Genomic DNA, 21,044 nt, shown 5'->3' on the forward strand with positions numbered 1-21,044 from the left:
CAAAGGAAAAGATAAAATACCTGTTTATTGCCAACCCTAAACCACACAGACACCAGCAGCTACTTGCCATTGACCTCAGTAAATTATGGATCACAACCTCAGGGAAGAACGGATTCAGATTAGTATCATTAGGAACCAAAGCAGGTTAGCTTGCAAATTTGGTTCAAAGTGTTTGCATTTAGGTTAGGTAAATGTGTTTTAATGTTATGCTTACTAATACATACTTGCAGGAATAAACACTTGCATAAAATGAGGAATATGTGAAAGATTGTTTCTGCCAAACCATCAGTAGAGGAGATGAAGAGGCTCTGCTCCATAGATAATAAATCTGAATGCCTAAAAAGATTAAAGGAAATACTTACAATTTGATCAAACAAACTGTGGGGAATAAGATTAACTCCGTTGGGACTGGGTTTGCAAAACTGAATAAAAAATGTGAAGAAAACAGCTTTGCAAAGTCAACTACAATTAATAGTTCAGTGTAAAATTAATGTACCATACTGCAGAGGCTTGGGAATGAGCAGGCTGGAAGGCCTGAAAAGATGTGCTGATAAATGGGCTGTTGAATTTCATTTTCATTGGGTTTGAAGACTTCATCCTGCAAGGCTTACCACAGTTTCTTCCTCACAGAAGCAGTCGGTGGTAGGAACAACTGAAGGTGAATGAGACCTGCAGGTATTAGTAGCACTAGCTAGAAGCACTAGCACTAGTAGAAGTGGCTTTGTGGAAAGGAATTAGATATTCTTGGTGGAGATGCCTGGTCGGTGGCTAATACCCTGGTCTGGATGCAGTGGGCAGTTTAGGAAGCTCCTGGGCTCTGGGTTGATGGAAATCTGGAAGGAATCGCCCAGGGCATGAGATGCCCTGTGCACCCTCTTCTTGTACTCTTGCTGTAAGTATCTGGGAGGGGCTGTGGTCAGAAGAAGGATTTTGGCTTGGATGGGCACTGGGTGTGATGCTGCGTGTCGCTTCTGTCGCTGTACACACCTTGTGGGCCATACGCATCGCAAGCATCTTCCAGGCGGCGTCTGGAGCTTTACAGCAAGAACACCGTCGTCCCGAAGCATTCTTCTACTTCATTGCAGCACCCAAGAGCAGAACAAATGGGTTTTAGTGAAACAGGACATTTAAAAATGCTATGAAACAACCACAAAAAAAGTCAAAGGAAAGTGATAAAATACACTCAATTATTCTCCTCAGATACTCTCCAGACATCAGTGTAATTTCATTGACTTCAGTGAAATTAGTGTTAATGTTGGAATGGAAATGCAGCAAATCTAATTCCAGGATCTCCTTCCCGCAATAGCGAGCAAGAAAACAGAGAGGTAATCAGATAGAAACAAGTGCTGCTCAGAAGGAGTTGGACAGGGAGGAGGAGAGCTCCAGGAGCTGCTGCCAGGAAATAAAGACGCTTTTCCAGTCCCACATAGTCATGGAGAGTTCAGCAATACATGCGCGGAGGCTGAAAGGGAATGCCGTGCCAGACTTTTTTTTGTTTAGTTTAGTTTGCCAATATACAGAGTCTTTGGTTGTTTTGTTGAGTATTCTCAAACCTCTTCTACCAGGACATCATCAATAGCTCATAATATTTCCACCAATGTTGTTAAGTTATGTATTATGGGGAGGGGAGCGGTGGAGAGCTGTGGGACTGGTGGAAAGAGGTGGAGTTAATGTGCTTGATACAGTATTTAGACAGTTCTTGTTTCATCTGAAAATAGATCTGCTTGTAACCTTTGGAGGACTGATGTCCAGTTCAACATGTATATAACTGTCTGGCTTTGTGTTCCTCTGATAGAAAATGCAAAAATATATTTCGGGTGTTGCCTGCCATTTTGCCATGCCATTGCTCTTCAGCAGAACAGTTTGTGGCACCTGCAAAGGACCACAGAAGTTCTCTCAAGTGCCATAAAAACTACCCAAATATTCTGGGATTCAAATTGACATTGTGCAGGAGATGAAACCCTCTTGCTAAGTGCATTCACACTAGTTATCTTCCCCAAAGACCCTTTTCCACTGCTGAGGAGTGGCTTTGGAGTGGCGGTGATTGGCACCAAAGCCACAGCCCTGTGACTGAAGCGTGGTTCCACCGATGTGTCAGGGCTGGTGGGTATGGTCTGGGTACGTAAAGGGTGAGTTAGTAACACTGAATGCTAAATTAAAAGAGCACTTTTTTCCTCCCCCCTCCTCCCAGTGGGATGCGGTAGGGAGTAGCACACATGATTTCACAGAGTATAAAAGTGGGAAACGTGCTTGGTTTTGCAGTTCGGTTTCACTTGGCTATTGACTGTTTTACAAGACAGCCACCGAGGAAGCTCTGAGGATGCTGTCAGGCTCAGTGACAGCTCAGCATCTGCCACAGCTAAATCAATACCGCCATGAAGGACAGGTTCCCAAAGTGCATAATCAAAGCAGAGTAAAGTTAATTCACCTTGAAAGCCTGAAAAAAATATTAGTGTGAAATGTTTTAGACAAAACCAGCATTATTCCAGCAAAACACGAGAGGTGCTGCGGTCCAGCCCTGAGCTTCTTTTTTTTGTCTGCCCAAGCGTTGCCATCAGTGGGAGTGGGGAGTGGGCTCCACGCCAGTCACGGGCACAGAGGCTGTGATGAAAGGCAAACCTGGTGCTAATAAATGGGGCAAAAAGGGGTTCACGTTGGCCCCAATTGCTAGCAGTGTACTGGGAACTTATGGTTTGCATTTTGTGGAAAATATTCCATTGTAATATAAATTGCGGGGGGGGGGGGGGGGGAAAAAGGAGAATGTTTCCAATTTTTTTTTGGGTGTTTAAAGACATTATTTTGCATCAAAATGGGGTTTTCTTCTGTTGTTCAGGTTTCCAAGGTTTAATATCAAAAGACTGGAGGAAAAGTGTTTTGCTATGAATTATTTTAGCTTTATAAAACCTGGAGGTGAATTGTTTCAACTTTTTGTGGGACTCTGTTTCGGTTTTTGCCTTGGTTTTAGTGCAAACACTTCAGGGAAGGCAAATTTAATTTGAGATGGACTGTCAGCATCACATAGAAAATTTTGGATACAAAATTTTCCTCTGCTCAGTCCAGCAATGCTGAATTTGCAGGACTGCGAATTAGAGAGAAGGTGCTTCTGTGGATGACTTAGATCAATAAGAAACATTATTGTTCAGTTCAGTGAAGCCAGTTTTGTGGTCATTTTACAAAGCACAAGTATTCTGAAAATAACAGGCTGCAAACATCATCTCCAAATATGAGGGGTTTAGCATTAGCAGTTAAGTATTTTATTTTGTTCCTAAAAATACCCTATAGTTGCTTACGAAAATCTATCCTCACACAGAGTTCAGAAAGAAGATAGAAGCAGCATTGTTTTCCCGGCGCTCCAGCTCATTAATATTTTCAGGCAGGTATTGTGTAAGCGGGCGCTGTTAGGCTGGCGGGTGTGTTCACCGCAGCTCACAAGGCTACGCGTGGCCTGCGTTTATAGCTGGGATCATTTGTACAGTTGTCCCAAATCCTATTAATTGTGCCGAGGTAAAATGGAACGTTCAGCGAAATGAATAAGCAAAGTTAGATTTGAAAGAAGTAGGAAGAATGAGCATGTTAGAAGGCTGAAAGGAAAATTAGCAGCTGCAGAAAGGCTGAGCCCGTTCCTGTTGTATGTTCACCTTTACACTTACGTACAGTTGTGTATCTGTGTGTATGTGCATGTATGTTGTGTGTTCACCTTTACACTTATGTACAGGTGTGTATCTGTGTGTATGTGCATGTATAAATACGTATATTTGTGCCTATCTAAACCACACCAGCACGCAGACTTATACAGGACAGACTTTTACATTGGCATATGCAGAAAAAAAAGAACCTAGGAGCAGAGAGCTAGAAACATCTTTTAGTTCAGTCCAGTACTTTGAAGGCGTGTTTACAAATTTCCTATTATATTTTAACAAGACAGGCAATTTAGGTGGTGTTCCTTAGCGTGCAAGTGATGTTCTGGCATCCTGCCTCCAGCAGCATCGCTGTCCTGGGTTCATCTTAATGTGACAAGAACTTGGTGTCCCACTAAAAAATTCCTTTAAAAATATTAAAGAAAAAAAAAATCAACAAGAGAAAAAAACCTCAAAGCTGAAATCCAGCAACAAGCCATGAAGCTGTTTCACACGGTCATACTGACAGCTGCCAACTTTGCTCAGAGAACTTTTTTCTGGAGATGATCCCTTTGATTCCTCTGCTTCCATTCAGTAGTGCTGGAGACCCTTTGCATCCTGTGCTTGTTACTGGTGACAGTTTTGACATGGTGGGGCACACAGAGGATGGCATGTGGGATGGTTTTGATCCACAGGTGTCAGCGCTGGCCAGTAACAGCACTAAAGACAGCGCTCTGGGAAAGCAGCTTCTTTATTGCTTTGATGGAGAAAGGGAAGAGAAAGATTTATGCGATGGGTAGATGGTTGGTTGACAGACACAATTCAGCTTTTTTCGAAGTACTGGAAAGATTTTGCATGGAAACAAGGCATTGCTAAAGATAATATTCAAAATTGAGAAAATGATAAATAAGGGATGGAGCAAAGTGCTAGAGGCACGGGGTGGCTGGCAGTCATGGTCAACGTAAATCTCATGAGTTTTGGTCATCTTCTACCTCTCTGCCTTCCTTCTGCACCACTGTAATTCCTTTAGCGAAGTGATTGCGTTGTAATTAGCATTTCCCATTGCACAGGGCTTTCTGCAGCGTGGGAAATGCTAGATGTGCCAGTTGGTAAGGAGGTGGTGGATTTCTGAAAAAACAGGAGTGGTGAAGCGTTAGTATAAGAAATGGTTTAGCTTGCTTCACTTGTTTAATTATTCTCTGTTTATGACAAACCCATCGTATAGAGTCCTTAGAAATTTAAATAGTCCTCCCCCATTTGTCACCACCAAAACTGTGACCCACTAGACCCAACTTCCTCTGCTTATGAAATACATATAAAAACCCCTGTCTCTCAGGCTCTTACTCCAGAGCTCTTAGGGAAAAAGTTTCCAGAATTAAGGCCCCTGCACTACAAGATACGGAATTTTCAGGCAAAGCGAGGTTTTGCCCCTCAGTTAACACAGGGTAATGCTGGTTGCCCTGGTGCCTGTTACGGTGTAATTGCAGCTGTTTTTCAGGCTGTGCCTTCCCCTATGATGCTTAACACCCTTGAATAATATGATGAGGGGGAAGCAGACCCTAGCAGACCCAAAACACGTAAAGCTTTCCAGATGAAAGAAAACGCAGGAGATTGCATCCCAATGCCAAGAGGAGACCACTGAACCTGTGCAGCGCTGTATTTCTGACAGCTAGCACTGTTTCTCAGGTGGATGAAGAAATTAATCTGATAGCATGGGGGGGCTGTGGTAGGGGATGTTGAGCTGGGAAGATGTTGTGTGTGAACTGTGATTTCAAGCTCCTTGGTATCCACATCGTCAGACCCAGGCAGCCCTTGCCTGCCACTCATCCTCAGAGAGGGCAATATGTAATTTTGTTGTCCTTGCTGCTGAGTAACCTTAGCAAACTTCGGCACGTCCATCGCTTCCTCACTGATAACACTGATAACTATGGGCAACGGTAACCTTAATTTAAGATCGTCTCAGTAAAGCATGGTACTGTGTTCTGCCATACCAATTTGGCCAGGCTTGGATTGCATCTGTGTGCAAACATATAGCTAGTCAGCTCACCATGTTTGCATGGTGAGGAAGCATTGGAGCTTTAAAGTAAATATTTCCCCTTTGCTAAGTGCTATCATAAAAAAAAAAAAGCTGCCAGTTTCACCATTTACAAATTAGTGACTGCACAATTGCAGTTGAAAGCCCTTATTTTTATAAGGATTTTTGCATAAAGTATTCAAAATTTTTGCATAAAGTATGCAAAACGCCTAACTGCCTCCAAAGCAGCCATTCCACTCTGCTATGCAAACAGTGTCGCCGATAAAGGGAAGAATAAGCGGCTGTGAGTTCCTACAGTTTACTACTGATGATCCTCTTAATTACATAATTATTTAGTTCATGTCAAACAAATATCGCATCAGCGTGAACAGGGATTTTACAGATTTATCATTATTATCATTATACTCTTAATTTAGAATTTGCATTACTAGAGTATTAAGAAGGTGAGAACAGGGGTGAATGTTAGCTGGACCCACAGAGGAGCTGTGCATCTTACGAGCCTGCAGCACGGGATATAGGAATGCATGGAGGGCCACCACCTCCCTGTGTTTTCATTTTGGGACATACATCTGGATGTAGGCACTGTATGTAAAATGTACAGGCCATGGGGATGATGGATTCAAGCTGGCCATGGTGTGCATTCGCCTAGACACAACTGTGTCCAGGTCCCCCCTGATTTCAGCAGTCAGATGATGTTGGTGAGAAGTTCAGAGCTGAAGTTCACTGCTGAGTCTGGATCTTTGCCCATAGCTTCTTCTCTGCAAAGTGGGTGTAACAGTGGGGCTTATGGGAGGATAAATATATTGGGTTATGTGGCACGGGGTAGTACAGTGATATGGCTGCAAGTGTAATTGGAGGAAAGAGGGTTTTGTTTTGTTTTTTTTTTTACTTTGGGTACTTTTGGAAGTAAGATGTGGATGCTGGTATGCTCTGGCGTTGATATCCCCTCCTTGTGAATGGGGAGTAATTGTATTTAGGACACTGATTGACCACTGCTGTAAAACTGGGGTCAGTGTTGCTGGAATGGGGGAGTGTATTTTAACAGCACAATTTTTATTGGGTCAAGGATTCAAAATTAACACTGGCCTTTTGAAGACCTGTAAAGGCACGGTTGTGTTGGTGCTTTCACTAGCCCAGCGGGCAGGCAGGCGTGCCACTGCGGGGTGGAGGTGGGAGGCTGAGGCTGGGGGCAGGATGGGGCAGGCATCAAAAAAGTGCTGTGAGATGATGATAAGGGAGGGGGCTTAGCAGCATTATTTTCCTCCAAGTAACACACTTTGCTGAATCGTGTTGATGGGTTTGAAGCAAGCTGTTGGTTGTGGACACGGCAGCCCATGGCTGTCAAACCTGGGATGTGGATGCTGCCCCGTGCTGCCCGGTGTCGCACTGAGTAGCCCCTGCAAACGTTCTGCAATATAATCCGATGTCTTAAGGTGAGGTGGAAAGCAATAACAGGAAACTGCTCTGCTCCAAAATAATAAATTGGGTATTTGGGTACTGGGCTTATATCTAGTTATATCTAGTATCTATATATTGGGTTTTGTGTCGAATCTCTCATGAATTAGCTTTAATAATGTCAATCTAATAATCTTACAGGAATACCTAATTCCAGAAATTCATTGAAGGAGTTGCAGCTAGCCTCAGCATGCAAAAACGAGTATCTATATTCTTCCAGGATCAAGGCATTATCATCTTCTTTACAATTACAAGTTAAAGATATATTGTATATGCTTAGATGAATAACACTCTAGCATAGCGCAGACCATAGGGAAACTAAGATCTCTCAATCGAGCCTTCAGTTCTTGAAGGCAGATGTTCCTGTCTGGACATACGTAGCATACCGTCAGGATAATAAGAGATCTGAAATCCTTTGGGATGATTTAGGTAACTCTGAGTCTTTTTTTTTTTTTTTTTTTGAAAGTTCCTTGTTTTTAAACAGATGTAAAGATTTATGTAACACTATTGCTAAATCATTCCAAACTGGTTTATGTATGTACCAATATGGTAACACACATTTTATATATAAAAATATATAGCACTTAGATCCTTGTGTATAATTTAGGGGAGATTTTTCAACACTGAAGAGTAAAAATAGAAATTAAAATAATAGTTGAACCACCTACCTCACCTTTAGGACTGAGAAAAAATATTTCTGCATCATTTATGTCAAATAGATCTCTATGAAATCTAGTGAAGACTGTTCCAGATTTACGTACACAGGACAGTTAAGCAAATGAGCATTGTGTGACAGTAGGAACATAACAGGAAATGTCTGGAGAAATGTGAGGCATTAAAGAGAAAGTGAATAAAAGCAGTTTGACCTAAGTAGCCGTTTCAAGAAATTTGGTAAAGTAATTTCACCTTCTAACCTCTGTAGCATCATCTCTCCCATTTCTTGTAAACAGAGAGACTAAATTAAAAATGTTGAAGTATATGTATACCTTTAGACATTTCTTTAGACATTGTTTAAATCCTCTTACTGCCAAGAGAGGCACAGTATTTTATTTCCTTCAGAACCTTTTGCAAATGATCTTTGCTGCCACTTCCCCTTGCCAAAAATAATTAAAATACAGCGAGAGTGAAATGCCCTCGGTAGCGCTCCTCTGCCCTTGCTTTTTTAAAGGTGCGGGGTAAGGTTCACACTTGGCACTTCAACATTTGCTCTGAGAAATCTTTGTTTGCTAATTACAGGCACTAAGGGTCATTCATGGGGAGCCTTAAGCGTTTAAAGGCTGAGAAAGGCAAGAGCAGTGTTAGATGCTCGCCAGTGTGTCCATGTGTGGGCACGTGCCGGCACGTGTGCATCTGTGCACAGGGGATCCAACAGGCTCCGGAGGCCGTCGGTCCCCTGAGCTGAGACATCTCTGCCAGTTAAGGAGCTGATCCTCTTCTGTCCCATCTCTGTTGTATTTGCAGCTAATGCAATTACCCCAGCCTAAAGCTGGGTGGGGAAGAGCAAAGGCAGGTAACTTGTGTTTTTAAGGTGGACTAGCATCTTCTCAGTAGACCCTCCCAAGGAGAGGACCCTTTGCCTGTAGAGAGTGTCACAATGGGTCTAACAAATGCAATGTGAATGATTTTATTTACATATTTATTATTTCCTTATCAGCACAAACTTGTTTTGTCGCACACCAAGGTCTTCCCCCATCCCCGGAAACATTCCAGGCTAGGTTGGATGGGGCTCTGAGCAACCTGATCTGGTTAAAGGTATCCCTGCTCACTGCAGGGGGGTTGGACTAGATGACCTCTAAAGGTCCCTTCCAACCCAAAACATTCTGTGATTCTGTGAAAACAATAAATATCAGCTTTTTTTAAATGACAACCTTTTCTAGGTGTCATATAGATAACAGGGGTTGGGAGCTGGTTTACAGAGGGAGATGGATTTTCCATGCCAAATCATGAAAAATGTGCTCTCCCCTAAAAAACAACAAACCCGTCCCAGCAGCTACCAGTGTTGGCATAAGGAAGCACCACAAGCGAGGAGAGTCTTTGAGGCACAGCTTCAAACCTGTGAAGATCTCAGTAGGTTCCTTTTAAATATCTGCCAAAGGACCCCCATGCAGTAACCCATAAGAAAAGTGGAATATCTAGATGAACTCAACCATGTTTCTTTACCATTTCCAACAGGAGGCAAAGGCAGGCTCTGATTTCCAACAGAGAGGGATAATGCTGGTTTTGTCTGTGCAGACTCTACAGCGTGTAGGCTCGTGAATTCTGGCTTAGGGAGGTACTGCTGGGTAATGCTTCCAGCAATTTTGGAGGTTTGACCCAATGACTTATTTTATCCTTAATTTCTTGTACTCTTTTTAAGTACAACTTTCCAAGACCCTATATTAAGAGACACAGAACTAGATTTTCTCTTCTGGCTCTATGCTTTCTACAAATTGTCTCTGCCAAAGAGTAAATTTTTTTGCAGAGGAGGTAATGTGTGCCAGTTGCTTCAGACAAGCTGTTTTCACCATGGTGTTCTCAGCTGTTTCCAACCTGGCAGGTGTCAAGAGTTGAACCTCTTTTTTTCCCAACTTTACAGGGCACTGTGTCACATTTTCAATCAGCCTGTGTCTTCTGTGTAGGTTTGCATGGCCAGTTGGGTTGCATGCGTTGTAACTGCATATGCAGTCTAGCTGTAGCTACAGGCTCGCATAAATTTTACTCATGCAGAAAGGCAGGGTTGCGGGGACAGTTATGACTTCTCTTCACATTTATAGTCACAGTCATTGTCAGATGCATCTGACATCAGAGGGCAAGACGAGAGATATTCTGCACTCACATACCTGATGAGCTGAGTTCGTGATAAATCAGCAACTGTTCTTCAGAAGGATGAGGGATGTTGCACTTAGAAGTGACACTTCATCATGTTTGTCGTATTGCAAAAGTCCAAAAGAGTGGCGAAAGCTAAAAAAAAAAAAAAAAGGAAAGAAAAATGTCAGGTGGTATTCATCCACCTAGACTTTTTTATAATCCGCATACTCTTATACTCTGAGTGAGTGCTGAAATAGAATAATAGAATCATTTAGGTTGGAAAAGACCTTTAAGATTGAGTCCAACCATAAACCTAATGCTGCCAAGTCCACCATTAAACCGTGTCCCTAAATGCCATGTCTACCCATCTTTTAAATACCTCCAGGGATGGGGACTCAACCACTTCCCTGGGAAGCCTGCTCCAATGCTTGACAGCCATTTTGGTGAAGAAATATATGACTGAATGGGTACAGAGGTAAAGAAAACCTTTCAGTATCTAGCAGATGCGCTACAACAATCAGTAAAGCAGGGGAATAAACCTACCCTTGCAAAGAGCTTTATTTCTGGACATCACATACAGTATTAGTCTGCTGTGTTTTCTAAAACTGAAACCTTATGTTCATCTTTGCTGCACATTGTGTGACCTTGTTTGATATGATTTTATGTGTTGAAATGAAAAATCCCAAGACGTTGATGAAACAACAAATGTCATATTTCTGATTAACTTCATCTGATTTTTATGTGGACATAGTACAAAGGACTGTTAGAAATGGAAGTAAAATTTTTCTGTTAGACGGGTTTTAGGAAAGCACCGTGTTTCTTTAAAAATGCCACCTCTCAAGTAGGGGTGATAAACAACAGTAAATGAGTATGAAACAAAGTGAGTTTTCTGGAATGAGGCAGAAATGTCTTGAGTAGAGGGAAGATGGTATGCACTGAGAGATGGAAGACATTTTTCCTTTCACAGTGGGTTATTTCTTGCCATTTGTAGGCTGCAGTTGTTTTTCAAAAAAGCAATATGGAAATGCATAGCTGCATTCTGCTATAAAGTACCTCCGAGCAAAGATTATTAAAGATGACAGGCATACTTCTGAGTATTTGATAATGTCAAAAGCAGAAGTGCCACACATTGGTGTTATATCAGAATAATTCTCTTTTCTGCAAAATCTGTAATGCCTAATGAAAGAATGTAATTCGGGGTTTGCTTGCAAGGGTAATTACATTGTGACTCAGTAAGGCACCTTAAACTTGCTTGACTTTAAGAGCATCTTTCCATTCACCGCTATTCAAGTCAGCACTAGCAAAGGTGTTCATTTAAGATTTTGCTTAAATACTTTGCTCAATTTAGGCTTCAGAAATTAACTGTTCTTCATCAAATAGTGTTCACTGCATCACACTTGTAATAGTATACTGAGGTCGATGCCTTTACAGTTGGAAAGGCTTACTTAAAACATGTGATTTTCTTGAGTATGGCATATCATTCTTTGGTGTTGCACAACTCAGCTGCTGAGCTTGGCAGTAATGGTGGCACGTTTGGGAAGGGGAGAATCAAACCAGAAGGGAAGGTTACTCCAGGAGTGGGATTGAGGGAGTGCTTCCTACTTTACAGTGTCCTCCTCCTGCCCCAGTGATATGTCCTCAGCAATGAGGTAAACTTGGGACTTCCTGTTTTTCACTAATCCAATTTTTCTCTCTTTGGAATCGTTAGTGACTGGCATCTAGAGTTAACATGACATACCCAAGTCGTCTTCTTGGGCTGGCTGTGAAATTAGACTATGAAATGCCACTACAAGTCTTTCTTGTGCACACCTTGGCCCGATTTGTATAGATACCTCCTTGCCAGGCTTCACAGGTTCCTTTCTTCTCCATTTCATTTATTCTTTGGGACTGAGACCATTCTCAACTCATAGCATGTGCTATCTGACCCGATCTTACAGGAGATCCAAATAATTCTTTGGATAGTGCCTTCAAGGTTTACTGGCAGCCTGAAGCTACATTTGAAAATTAGTTTGGCTTAGTGTAGGATACAGAGTTAAAACACATGGTCTGATTTTAAATAACCCCATGTGTGGACATTACCTGTACGACTGATTTTGTAAATTAATGCAGACTGAGTGGCTATATGAGCTGTATGGGTAAATTCAATAAATAACTCTGTACATATATGTGTGTGAGAGTGTGTGCATGAATAGACATTTTCAGTTTACACTGATACATTTTCACTAATTTGTAACGATAGATAAAGTTCTTTGAAGTTATCTTTGAATTATGAGTAGCATTTACTGGAACATACATACTTATTTTTGATTACCTTTGGGTTTTTTTTCAGCTCTTCTTTATGCAACTATATTTGGAAACGTCACCACCATTTTCCAGCAAATGTATGCCAACACCAACCGATACCATGAGATGCTGAACAATGTGAGGGATTTCCTAAAATTATATCAAGTCCCAAAAGGCCTTAGTGAAAGAGTCATGGATTATATTGTCTCAACCTGGTCCATGTCTAAAGGAATTGACACAGAGAAGGTATGAGTACACGAGGTAACAATTTAGGTACCAAGAATTTGTGTCCAATATGTACATTCTTAGAAACAGGACTGTATAACAGCATATAACTTACTAACAAATTCTTAACTGCATGCTCCTCCATTACTATGTTTATGTTGGGATCAAAAACTGGATGTTTTAAAAAAGGTCTGTTTTGCTGCTTTGGAAATATGCTTTTTTTTTTTTCATTATGGTAAATGTTTTCTGCTTTCCAGTCTTTGCCTAAATGCTAAATAATTTTAATGTACTTAACTATTGAAATCAATGGGTCTTCAAATTAGTCCGAGAACAAAATTTGGTGTCTAACCTACATCAGTATTATTCTGAAAAGTATTGGCATCTGTGAGTTGCAGTGAAATGAGTTTGATTGGCTTGGACCTTTTGCTGATGCTCATGACATCAACATACCCATCAGCATAATTAGTATAGGATTTAACGGCAGTAGAGATTGATCTCCTTGAGCTAAAATCTCTCAGCTAGAACTTAAGGCCTTTGGCAGGGAGATACAGAAAATTTGGTGCTGCTGGCAGCCATGGGGGGTAGAAGTCCTACAGGACTTTAGCCCTCAGAAAGGACTGGTCATCTAGGTTTCTTCAAAAGCTGATTAAAGGAGAAGGTTGTCTTCAGAGAGTGATTCATTGTGTGCCAGGACAGACCAAGGGAATTGTCCTCGGGGACTCTCTTTCTCCATGGTATGTGCAGTGAGTCTGTCTAGCCTTGGATATTTGAGAGAGCTGAAGTCAGATGGGAGGGTTTCCACCTGCAATACCTTGAATAAGATAAAACAGTTTGGGGACTAGATTTTTGGTCAATGGAGATTGGCGATGCTCCTGTGGCTTCTGTGGACCTGGTACACATCATCTGAAATTAGGCATTCAAGCTCCAGTTTCCATGAAGATTTCCCTCCTAAGAACAAGTGTCCGAGGGAGGGTAAGGAAGCATCATGGCAGATTAATATCTTAAAATGTCTAGTGCTTACAGAGCTTTGAAGTTCTTGCTTCAGTTGAGTCTATTGCGTAATACGGAATGATGATGCAGCTTGTTCAGATATGCCAAGATGAGGTCGCTACACTGAAAAATTTAGTCTTACATCATGCTGATGCAACAGCAGTTATCTTATTAATCATTTGCTGTGAAATTCGGTTTACCATCACAAATACAACTATTTTAAGTAACAAGGATTTTGATTTCTTTGGTTCTTATGCTTCAGTATATCACATTCTTTAATATGTTAACTCCTTATACACTAATACCCTAACTTCCCAATACTGATTCATACAGTGTTAAAAGTGAGCTTTTATATTGTAAACTACTGTAAATGCATTCAGTCCTATTGTGTAAACTCAAAACCATGTGAAAATTCAACTTTCATTTGCATTTATCTCCTTGCAGTTAAGCCAGAATCCTGTGTTATTCCACTACAGTTTCGTTAGATTTTAATGATGCTTTGGAGTTAATTAGGAGAAGCTATGCTTTAATTACTGAAATTTCCTTCCATAGTTTCCACATGTCCGGTTTTATAGATTATAAAAATGCAGTTAGACCCATAATCTTCGACTCATAGTAAGCAGTGTTCTCTGGTCTGTAAGACAGTAGTGGCTGCTTAGCTAGATAATTAATATGGCTGTAAAATCTGTGACCTAGGTTTTTAACAATTTTCCCTTGGTAAAGACTTGCCTAAACTTAGGCCTGGATCCCAAACCTATTTAAAACAGTGGAAGGATTTCAGGAACCTCTGCATCTGGACATCAGTAGTTGCATCTAATCGAACTTCCCAGAAAAGCCCATGTTACAGAAGAACAGAGACAAGATAAACGTAAGACCTTGAGCACCGGTTTGAATATTTTGGTGTTTTGTATCCCTTACAGCCTGCAAGTCTGCAAAAGCAACAGCACCAGCGGCCCGTAGTGCCCGCACTGAGCATCCCTGGGTCTGTACCAGTGTAAGGATCGGGCAGTTTGCTTTCAGCTGCAGGACCCTAGCCAAAGTCAGGATTTGTTTTAGCAAAAGGGTGGAAAGCTGTGTCGTAGTCAGGCAGCCTTCCTACCTTCGTCTCCACTCAGGAAGGCGTTATAGTGTGCTTCACCAAAAAAAATAAGAAAATGTTGTAAATTCCAGTTGAGAAACGGTAGAAACAGTGGTGCAGTCCCAGAGACTAGTCATGTAGAATGGATCGTTCCTCTTGCATTAGCTCCTTCATTACCCCCTCAAGCCCTCACATAAGATCCTTTGCATTTAGACTGAATCCATCTGTACTAACCCTAGAGCAGCAAGTGGATGGGAACGCACTGTAGGGACCGCCAATGTACACAGAGTCAAGAGAGATTTATTACCGTACACACAGTGGAGCTAATGGGACTACCCTGCACCTTCAGCTCACCTGCTAAATCCAGATAGTGCTCCAACGTAGGTTGGAATAGGGGATTACTGCCCCAGGTCTTGAATTGCTTCTCTGCATTGCTTTGTCTGACAGCCTGGACGTGACCTTAGGGGTTTCTTCCAGTCTAGTTTTCAAAGCTCCAATACCGAGAGTCTGACCAGTCTGTTGTCTGGATGTCTTTGCATCACATTATTTCCCATTCTCCTTAATTTTTATGAACCTTTCAATAAGCTTCTTATTATCTTGCAAAACACGTGTGCTCATGACATATGATAATTAGTGAGGAAATTCTCAACTTTTCAGTTTCCATCAGACAGCTCAGACAGTTTCCATCATCCAAGGATGTTTTTCAACCTAATGTACAGTATTACATCCTGAACTGTTCCAAATATATCTGCATTGTCACACTGGAATGTGTTTTGCAACATCATTTGCCACAGATTTATAATACATTTCATTCAGTCACTCAGCATGTTGAAATGGCTTTGTTTTGAAATCCAAATTCACAGGTTCCTATAGTGATGAACAATCCTAACAATTTGGTGGAGTAAAAATAAACACATGTGCATATGTTTCTTTGATAAGTAAAGATTTTAAATTCATATGCCTGAAATTAAAATACAAGTTAATAACTTGATTGGAATTACTACCACTACACATATTACTACCACTTAATATGTGTAGATTTGTTGCATCAGAGCTCAAATATCTGTTCCTGAATGACTTATTCAGTGTGTAGTCCCAAAAAAGATCTTGGCTAAAGCTGGTAAGGATAAGACGGGAACTGAAGGCAAAGTGGAAGGTAGCATGGAGGAAGTTTAATGAAGATCTAGTCCCTCCTGCCCATGAGGGCAAGCGGTCCCAAACAGGACTTTGTTTTAAAGCCCCAGTCTGCGGAAGAGGACTTGTTCTCCCACACTCAAGTGATGGTGCCTTAAGCACAGTTTTGGCTTCCCTATTCTCCTTGGGAATAACTCATCTTCAAATCCTGTCTTCAAACCACAGCGCTTCAGCCTGTCTCTGAGTGTTCACAAATAAGGAATTAACAATGACACTAAAAGCATTAGCGTATTTATTATTATTACTTAAGAGGAAGCAAGTGGCCTCTGAACCATAATCTTAAATCACTTAAACATGAGAGCCCTCCTCTGACAGCTGGGATGATATATGTAATACATGCACATGGACTCATCTCCTGGTGTAACAGTGGCTCAAACAAGATGGATTTTTTTTTTTAATGTTTAATGCTGCAGGTTTCGGGGTTATTCATCTAATAATGAGCAGAACTAAAAACATGACAAAACTAAGGAGTTTTTATATAGTAAACAGTATCTCTCATCCAGCAGAACCTTTTTTTTTGAGGAAGGTAAAAAAGAGGCGGTACATTCTCTGTATATGACCATGTTTAAGTAGCTGAAAAAAATCTTTACAGTAATAATTTGATATATGAAACACACACTGAATTCAAATCTCGTAGTTTTTATTGAAATCTCTAGGCAGCAAATGAAAAATTTATAGATATTAGCTCTTCTATAAGAAATAGGTCATTATACATGAAAGCAGAACAACCATTAACTAACATGCAGATGTCTCAAGGTCTCATTAATGGTAACTTTCTGAAATGTCAGTAAACCCCGAAGATTTTCTCTTCTTGACCTCTGTGCTGTTGTATGGCTTAGGATTTGCTCAGAAAGCAATTAAATAAATGTCTATCATGGTTTAACGGTTGATTCCTCCAGAAAAGCCATAGGTTGAAAGAGAAAAAAGGCGTCTATTTAGTCTCAGCCTAAGCATCGATGGCAATTCAAATAATGAGAGCCAATTCCACACTGCAATGACTGAAATGGAAATAATGGGAAAATAACACAGTATCAAAACTATTCACTGCTGTCCCACTAAGCTTTCATACAGGAGAGATGGGTTTATGGTAAATAGGTACAGGTTGTAGCTTTATTAAACATTAGTCTACAGAAGCAAAGTGCAGTTTAGTCGTGTTCGCTGTTAATAAGATCTTCAAGAGCTGTAGTAATAATTAGTGATGCCCTGAGACGAGTAAGGGAATCAGGCTGCTGTTCCTATGGTGTCCCATCACATAGAGGTGTCTGTAAGTGCTGGCTGGATTTCCTCGTGGATGACCGGGGTAGAAGGCTTCCAAGCTTCGTGGCCAAAGAGAACTTCTACAAAATTAGGTGTGACAGCTACATCCAATTCCCTGCTGAAGAGGGAAGGTAAAAATCGTTTGGACAAGTATTTTTGTTTCGTTGTAGAGGCGGGGTTGTTGGTCGTTCCTTGCAGATCGGGACGAGGTGAACAAGAAGTCTTCCCTCACCTCACAGAGCTGAGCTAGGACCAGGTACAGTTGCAATCCACGGTTCTTTGGAGAGTGGGATGCAGGAGAGACGGTCAGGGTCTCACTGTCCTTCACATGGGTCCAAGAGTGGGGCCTGCGCACCAGTGGGGCTTTCTGTTTCACCTTTATGGATGGTATGGATTATTTACCTCCTGTATGCACTGTGCAGAGCCAGGAAAGATTATCCACAGTTATCTCTGCCTCTTGGATGTGTTCATCTTGGGATGGATGCAGATTAAACTACGAACCTGTCATGCTTGAGGAAGTGCCAGGGCTATACACCATGGCTACGGAGCAGCTCATGAGCTTGTTTTCTGGGGAAAGAAGTGCCCGAGTGGATGGGTCGGGCATTTTCCTGAGCACTGCCACCAAGGGGATGGAGCTGACAGAGGGACCAGTCAGTTCCAGAGACCACATCTAGGGGAAGGTCTTCTCCAGATCTGTTTCCTTAATGCTTTCACCCTTGAATGTCTTTACATAATGCTGCGTGTTAGAAAATAAAGCCACCTCCAGAAGAAGCACAAAATAAAATAATCCGTTGATCGACTTCATTCTTCCAAGGGTGACCTTTGTGCCAGAAGTTGTCACTCCAACAAACGTTGACTTGAGAGATTCTTTGATGCATGCCATATTCTTTCTGATGTGTATTTTTCTCTCTTTTATCTAAAAAGTTTATTTTAATGATAGAATTCCCTGTAGCCTGCTATCCTTTGCCGCACTAGAAGGTCACGTGATGATTGTGCACGGGATAGATATTCTAGCAAAACTGAAAACAGTAAAACCTTTAAGTGTTCTGAGACTCCTAAAACCCTTAGGCAACCTGGGAACTGCTACTTCGGGTCACTGGTGAATTTTACCAGTGTGCCAAGGTGCGTTAGACAAACCAGCAGGCCCTGTGCTGGTGAACCCCATGATTCTTTAAAACACATGGTGATGCCTCTCATCTTCCCCTGTTTTTCAGTCCTTTAACCAGATTCTATCTATGTTGACCATACTGAATTTAATGTAATCAAGAGCCAGTTTCTAGGGATTTTTTTTAATGTCTCTAACATTTGTTACTCAGAAAGTGGTTAATTTTGTTGCTATACCACTAGACCACATTTTTATCACTGCTTCAGATCCTGTATTGTTAACAAGAAAATAAGCCAAACTCAACTTGCTAGGCTTGATTTTCAGATCTCAGTTTCTGAGCATTTAAATCCAAGTGACCTTGGATTTTAATGCAATTAAAACAGAGCACATCATTGCTGCTGAAATTCATTTCTTACTGCCAAGATATTCAGTGTTGTTTTAAAGATTACCCTAATGCATGCAGGGTTAATAACTGCTCAATTCTGTACATCACCTTTGAGTTACTTACAAAATTACCTGATTATTACAGGAAAACGCCCTGTGATTCGCCTATCAGCTGTTTTCTTACCTTTGTCTCTTTGGCCTCCATCCAGTGCCAAATATAAAACTTTTAGCCAGGTCTGCAAAAGAATTCAACACACAAATGAGCCAAATCCTTCTAAAAATCCGAATAACTTGGTCAGGTGCCTAGAGGGTATTGTGGGTTTTTGGAAAGAACTGGCCTTGATTAGGACCGCTGAATGTGTCTGAAAATACAGAGTGGCCTTTCTCCACAAAATAAAAGGAGCTATCTGTGGCCTATAACTGGTTAGAAGTTGGAGGAGTTTATTTTATTTATTGTCAAAGCTAACATTTTTGAGTATCTCCAGTATTTGTTATGGTTATTCGTGTAGGAAACAGTCCTTGTTATTCCACCGCTAAGACTGCCTAAGCTCTTCACTTGAATATCAGTCAATATATCCCCTAGCTACAGCCCTGAGAAAGTGAGAATCCTGTGTGCTGAAAGAGAATTGCAAATAGATAAGCGAGCATGATTCACTGGCCTCTGCCCTTTTTGTTAAAAAGCCTTAACAGATTCTGTAATATTTGCTAAGCCATCGTATAGTGTTTTCCAGCTGGGTAAGATTTTTTGGGAAAAATCCTTAAGCCTGTCCTAAAAGGTATTGTTTGGGCACACACTTAATCTGCACAGTTTTTGTTTTGATTCATTTGCTTTTCTTTGAGTTCTTTATAATCTCTGCTCCCCGTAGAGTTCTTTGAGCTGTTCAGGGGCCTTATCCTAAACCACCTGAGTATGCAGAGGAAACGGATGGGAGAAGAGAAAAATCAGATGGAGCCTCCTTGGGAATTTTGTTCCCCCCTTGCAGATCTCGAGCTGAAAAGATAGCGAGACATTTTTTGCCAATTCCCTGTGAGTCTTCCAGTGCTGGATGCTGCCTTTCCCAGTCTCCAGCAGCAACCACAAGCTTTTCGCTCACCGCCAGCATTTTACGTATGCCATAGGGTGCTCTAGAGGTGACAGCAGTGTTGAATTTCTGCACTGGGAGTCGTTGTGTTGGGGTTTGTGTCAGTTGGGTGCCAGGTGGTGATGGCAGAGCTCAGCAATTGTCTTGTTCTGACTTCAAGGAGATGTAATCTTCTGTGCAGAGAAGGGAAGGGGTGCTTTACTTTCTCCTCTCTCAGCTTTGTAGTGGTTCAGGTCTTTGTGGGTACACGTGCACTGTTCATCCATGGCATGGAGCTTTGCTCCTTTTCTGGTAGAAACACAGCTTATACAGCCAGTGAAGATTTTCCTCTGGGTAGAATTCGATGTTCTCCTCTGATTTTGCATTGAAACGTAGCAGGTTCTGTTCTTTTGTGCTGCTTGGATGCATATGGGAAAGCTGACTGCGAAGTCTGTGGCTACAGATTTATTACGGAGCAACTTCTGTAGCAGCACAAGCATCTGGTCCCTGCAGACTGCCTGCTCCAAGTCCTGTGCTCCAAACCCGTCAGTTAGTACGGCATTGCAGTCAGCAACCTTAATATCCTGCCTTGCTTATAAACTACAGGTTTCACTGAGAAAGGTCTTGGAATCTCTAAGGAAATTTCCTCTTCAGAAATCTGTCTTGGTGGTTTTTAATACGCTGCTGAAAGAATACACAGGCTAGGACACATGTCCCAGCTGAACTTTGGTTCTGCTGGTGTGAATTGTTGGAGGCATTTCCCTAACTGTGAAACAGTAGATTGAGCATTACAGGATATCCTCTCCCTTAAACTGAATTCCTCTTTTACCCCAATGTGTGTACATTTGCACAGCAGATGGACTCACGGACAACCATGTTGCCACTAGTTTGTATCTTTTTAGTTGCATGCTGCCTTAAAAATGCTGAGATGTCAGTAAGAGCATTGCACGATAAGAATGTTGAAGTCTTGTATTATCAATAAGGGATCATTTTCAGAAGAATATTCATCTGAATTTGAAGTGCTCATTTTCTCATTTTCTGCTCTCAGGATCTTCAGACTATGTATCATCAGCTTCCAAATGCTTCTGTGTGATCCTATATCACATTATGTGTCTTCTTTGGAAGGGGGAAAATTACTGCATACAGTAATCTGTGACACCACCAACCCCTTTCTGCAGTACAGCTAAGAGAGGAGCTGGTGGCATCTGTGAGACTCCTGAATTCATGATGCTGGTATTTGTAAATACAAAAAGAAGTGCTGCAAAGTCAGGTTGGAGCTCAGGAAGTCCTGTGCTTGGAGCATACAGTAAACACAGAGCTAAATATTGAGATTGTCTATTTTTGCTCTTTTTTCCCTCTACGTATCTCCAAATTTATCTTTACCAGTCAAAGCTCCTTTGCCAAATCTTTTAATACTAAGTATTTCTTCTAGTTGTCATCTGTTTCATTCTCTGTTCTCAGTACTTGCAGCACAGCAGACAAGAAAACTGAAGTAAAGAATATTTGTTCCTGGCTAACTCTTGGATCATTGCTCATTTACTGCTGTACTAGTTGATAAGTGATATCTCCATGT

The 21,044-nt window shown here is 41.4% G+C and overlaps 1 protein-coding gene across 1 annotated transcript in view; it reads left to right on the forward strand.

The window, feature by feature from the left end:
* The window catches only part of KCNH5 (potassium voltage-gated channel subfamily H member 5), a 151,390-nt gene that overhangs the window by 86,927 nt on the left and 43,419 nt on the right, over positions 1-21,044 (forward strand). Inside the window, exon 7 of the mRNA XM_009638013.1 lies at positions 12,224-12,423. Within this exon, the coding sequence (XP_009636308.1) occupies positions 12,224-12,423 (200 nt within the window). The remainder of the gene's footprint in view (positions 1-12,223; positions 12,424-21,044) is intronic.

This window comes from Egretta garzetta, unplaced genomic scaffold (genome assembly GCF_000687185.1).
Source record: "Egretta garzetta isolate BGI_Z169 unplaced genomic scaffold, ASM68718v1 scaffold95, whole genome shotgun sequence".
Taxonomy (NCBI): Eukaryota; Metazoa; Chordata; class Aves; order Pelecaniformes; family Ardeidae; genus Egretta; species Egretta garzetta.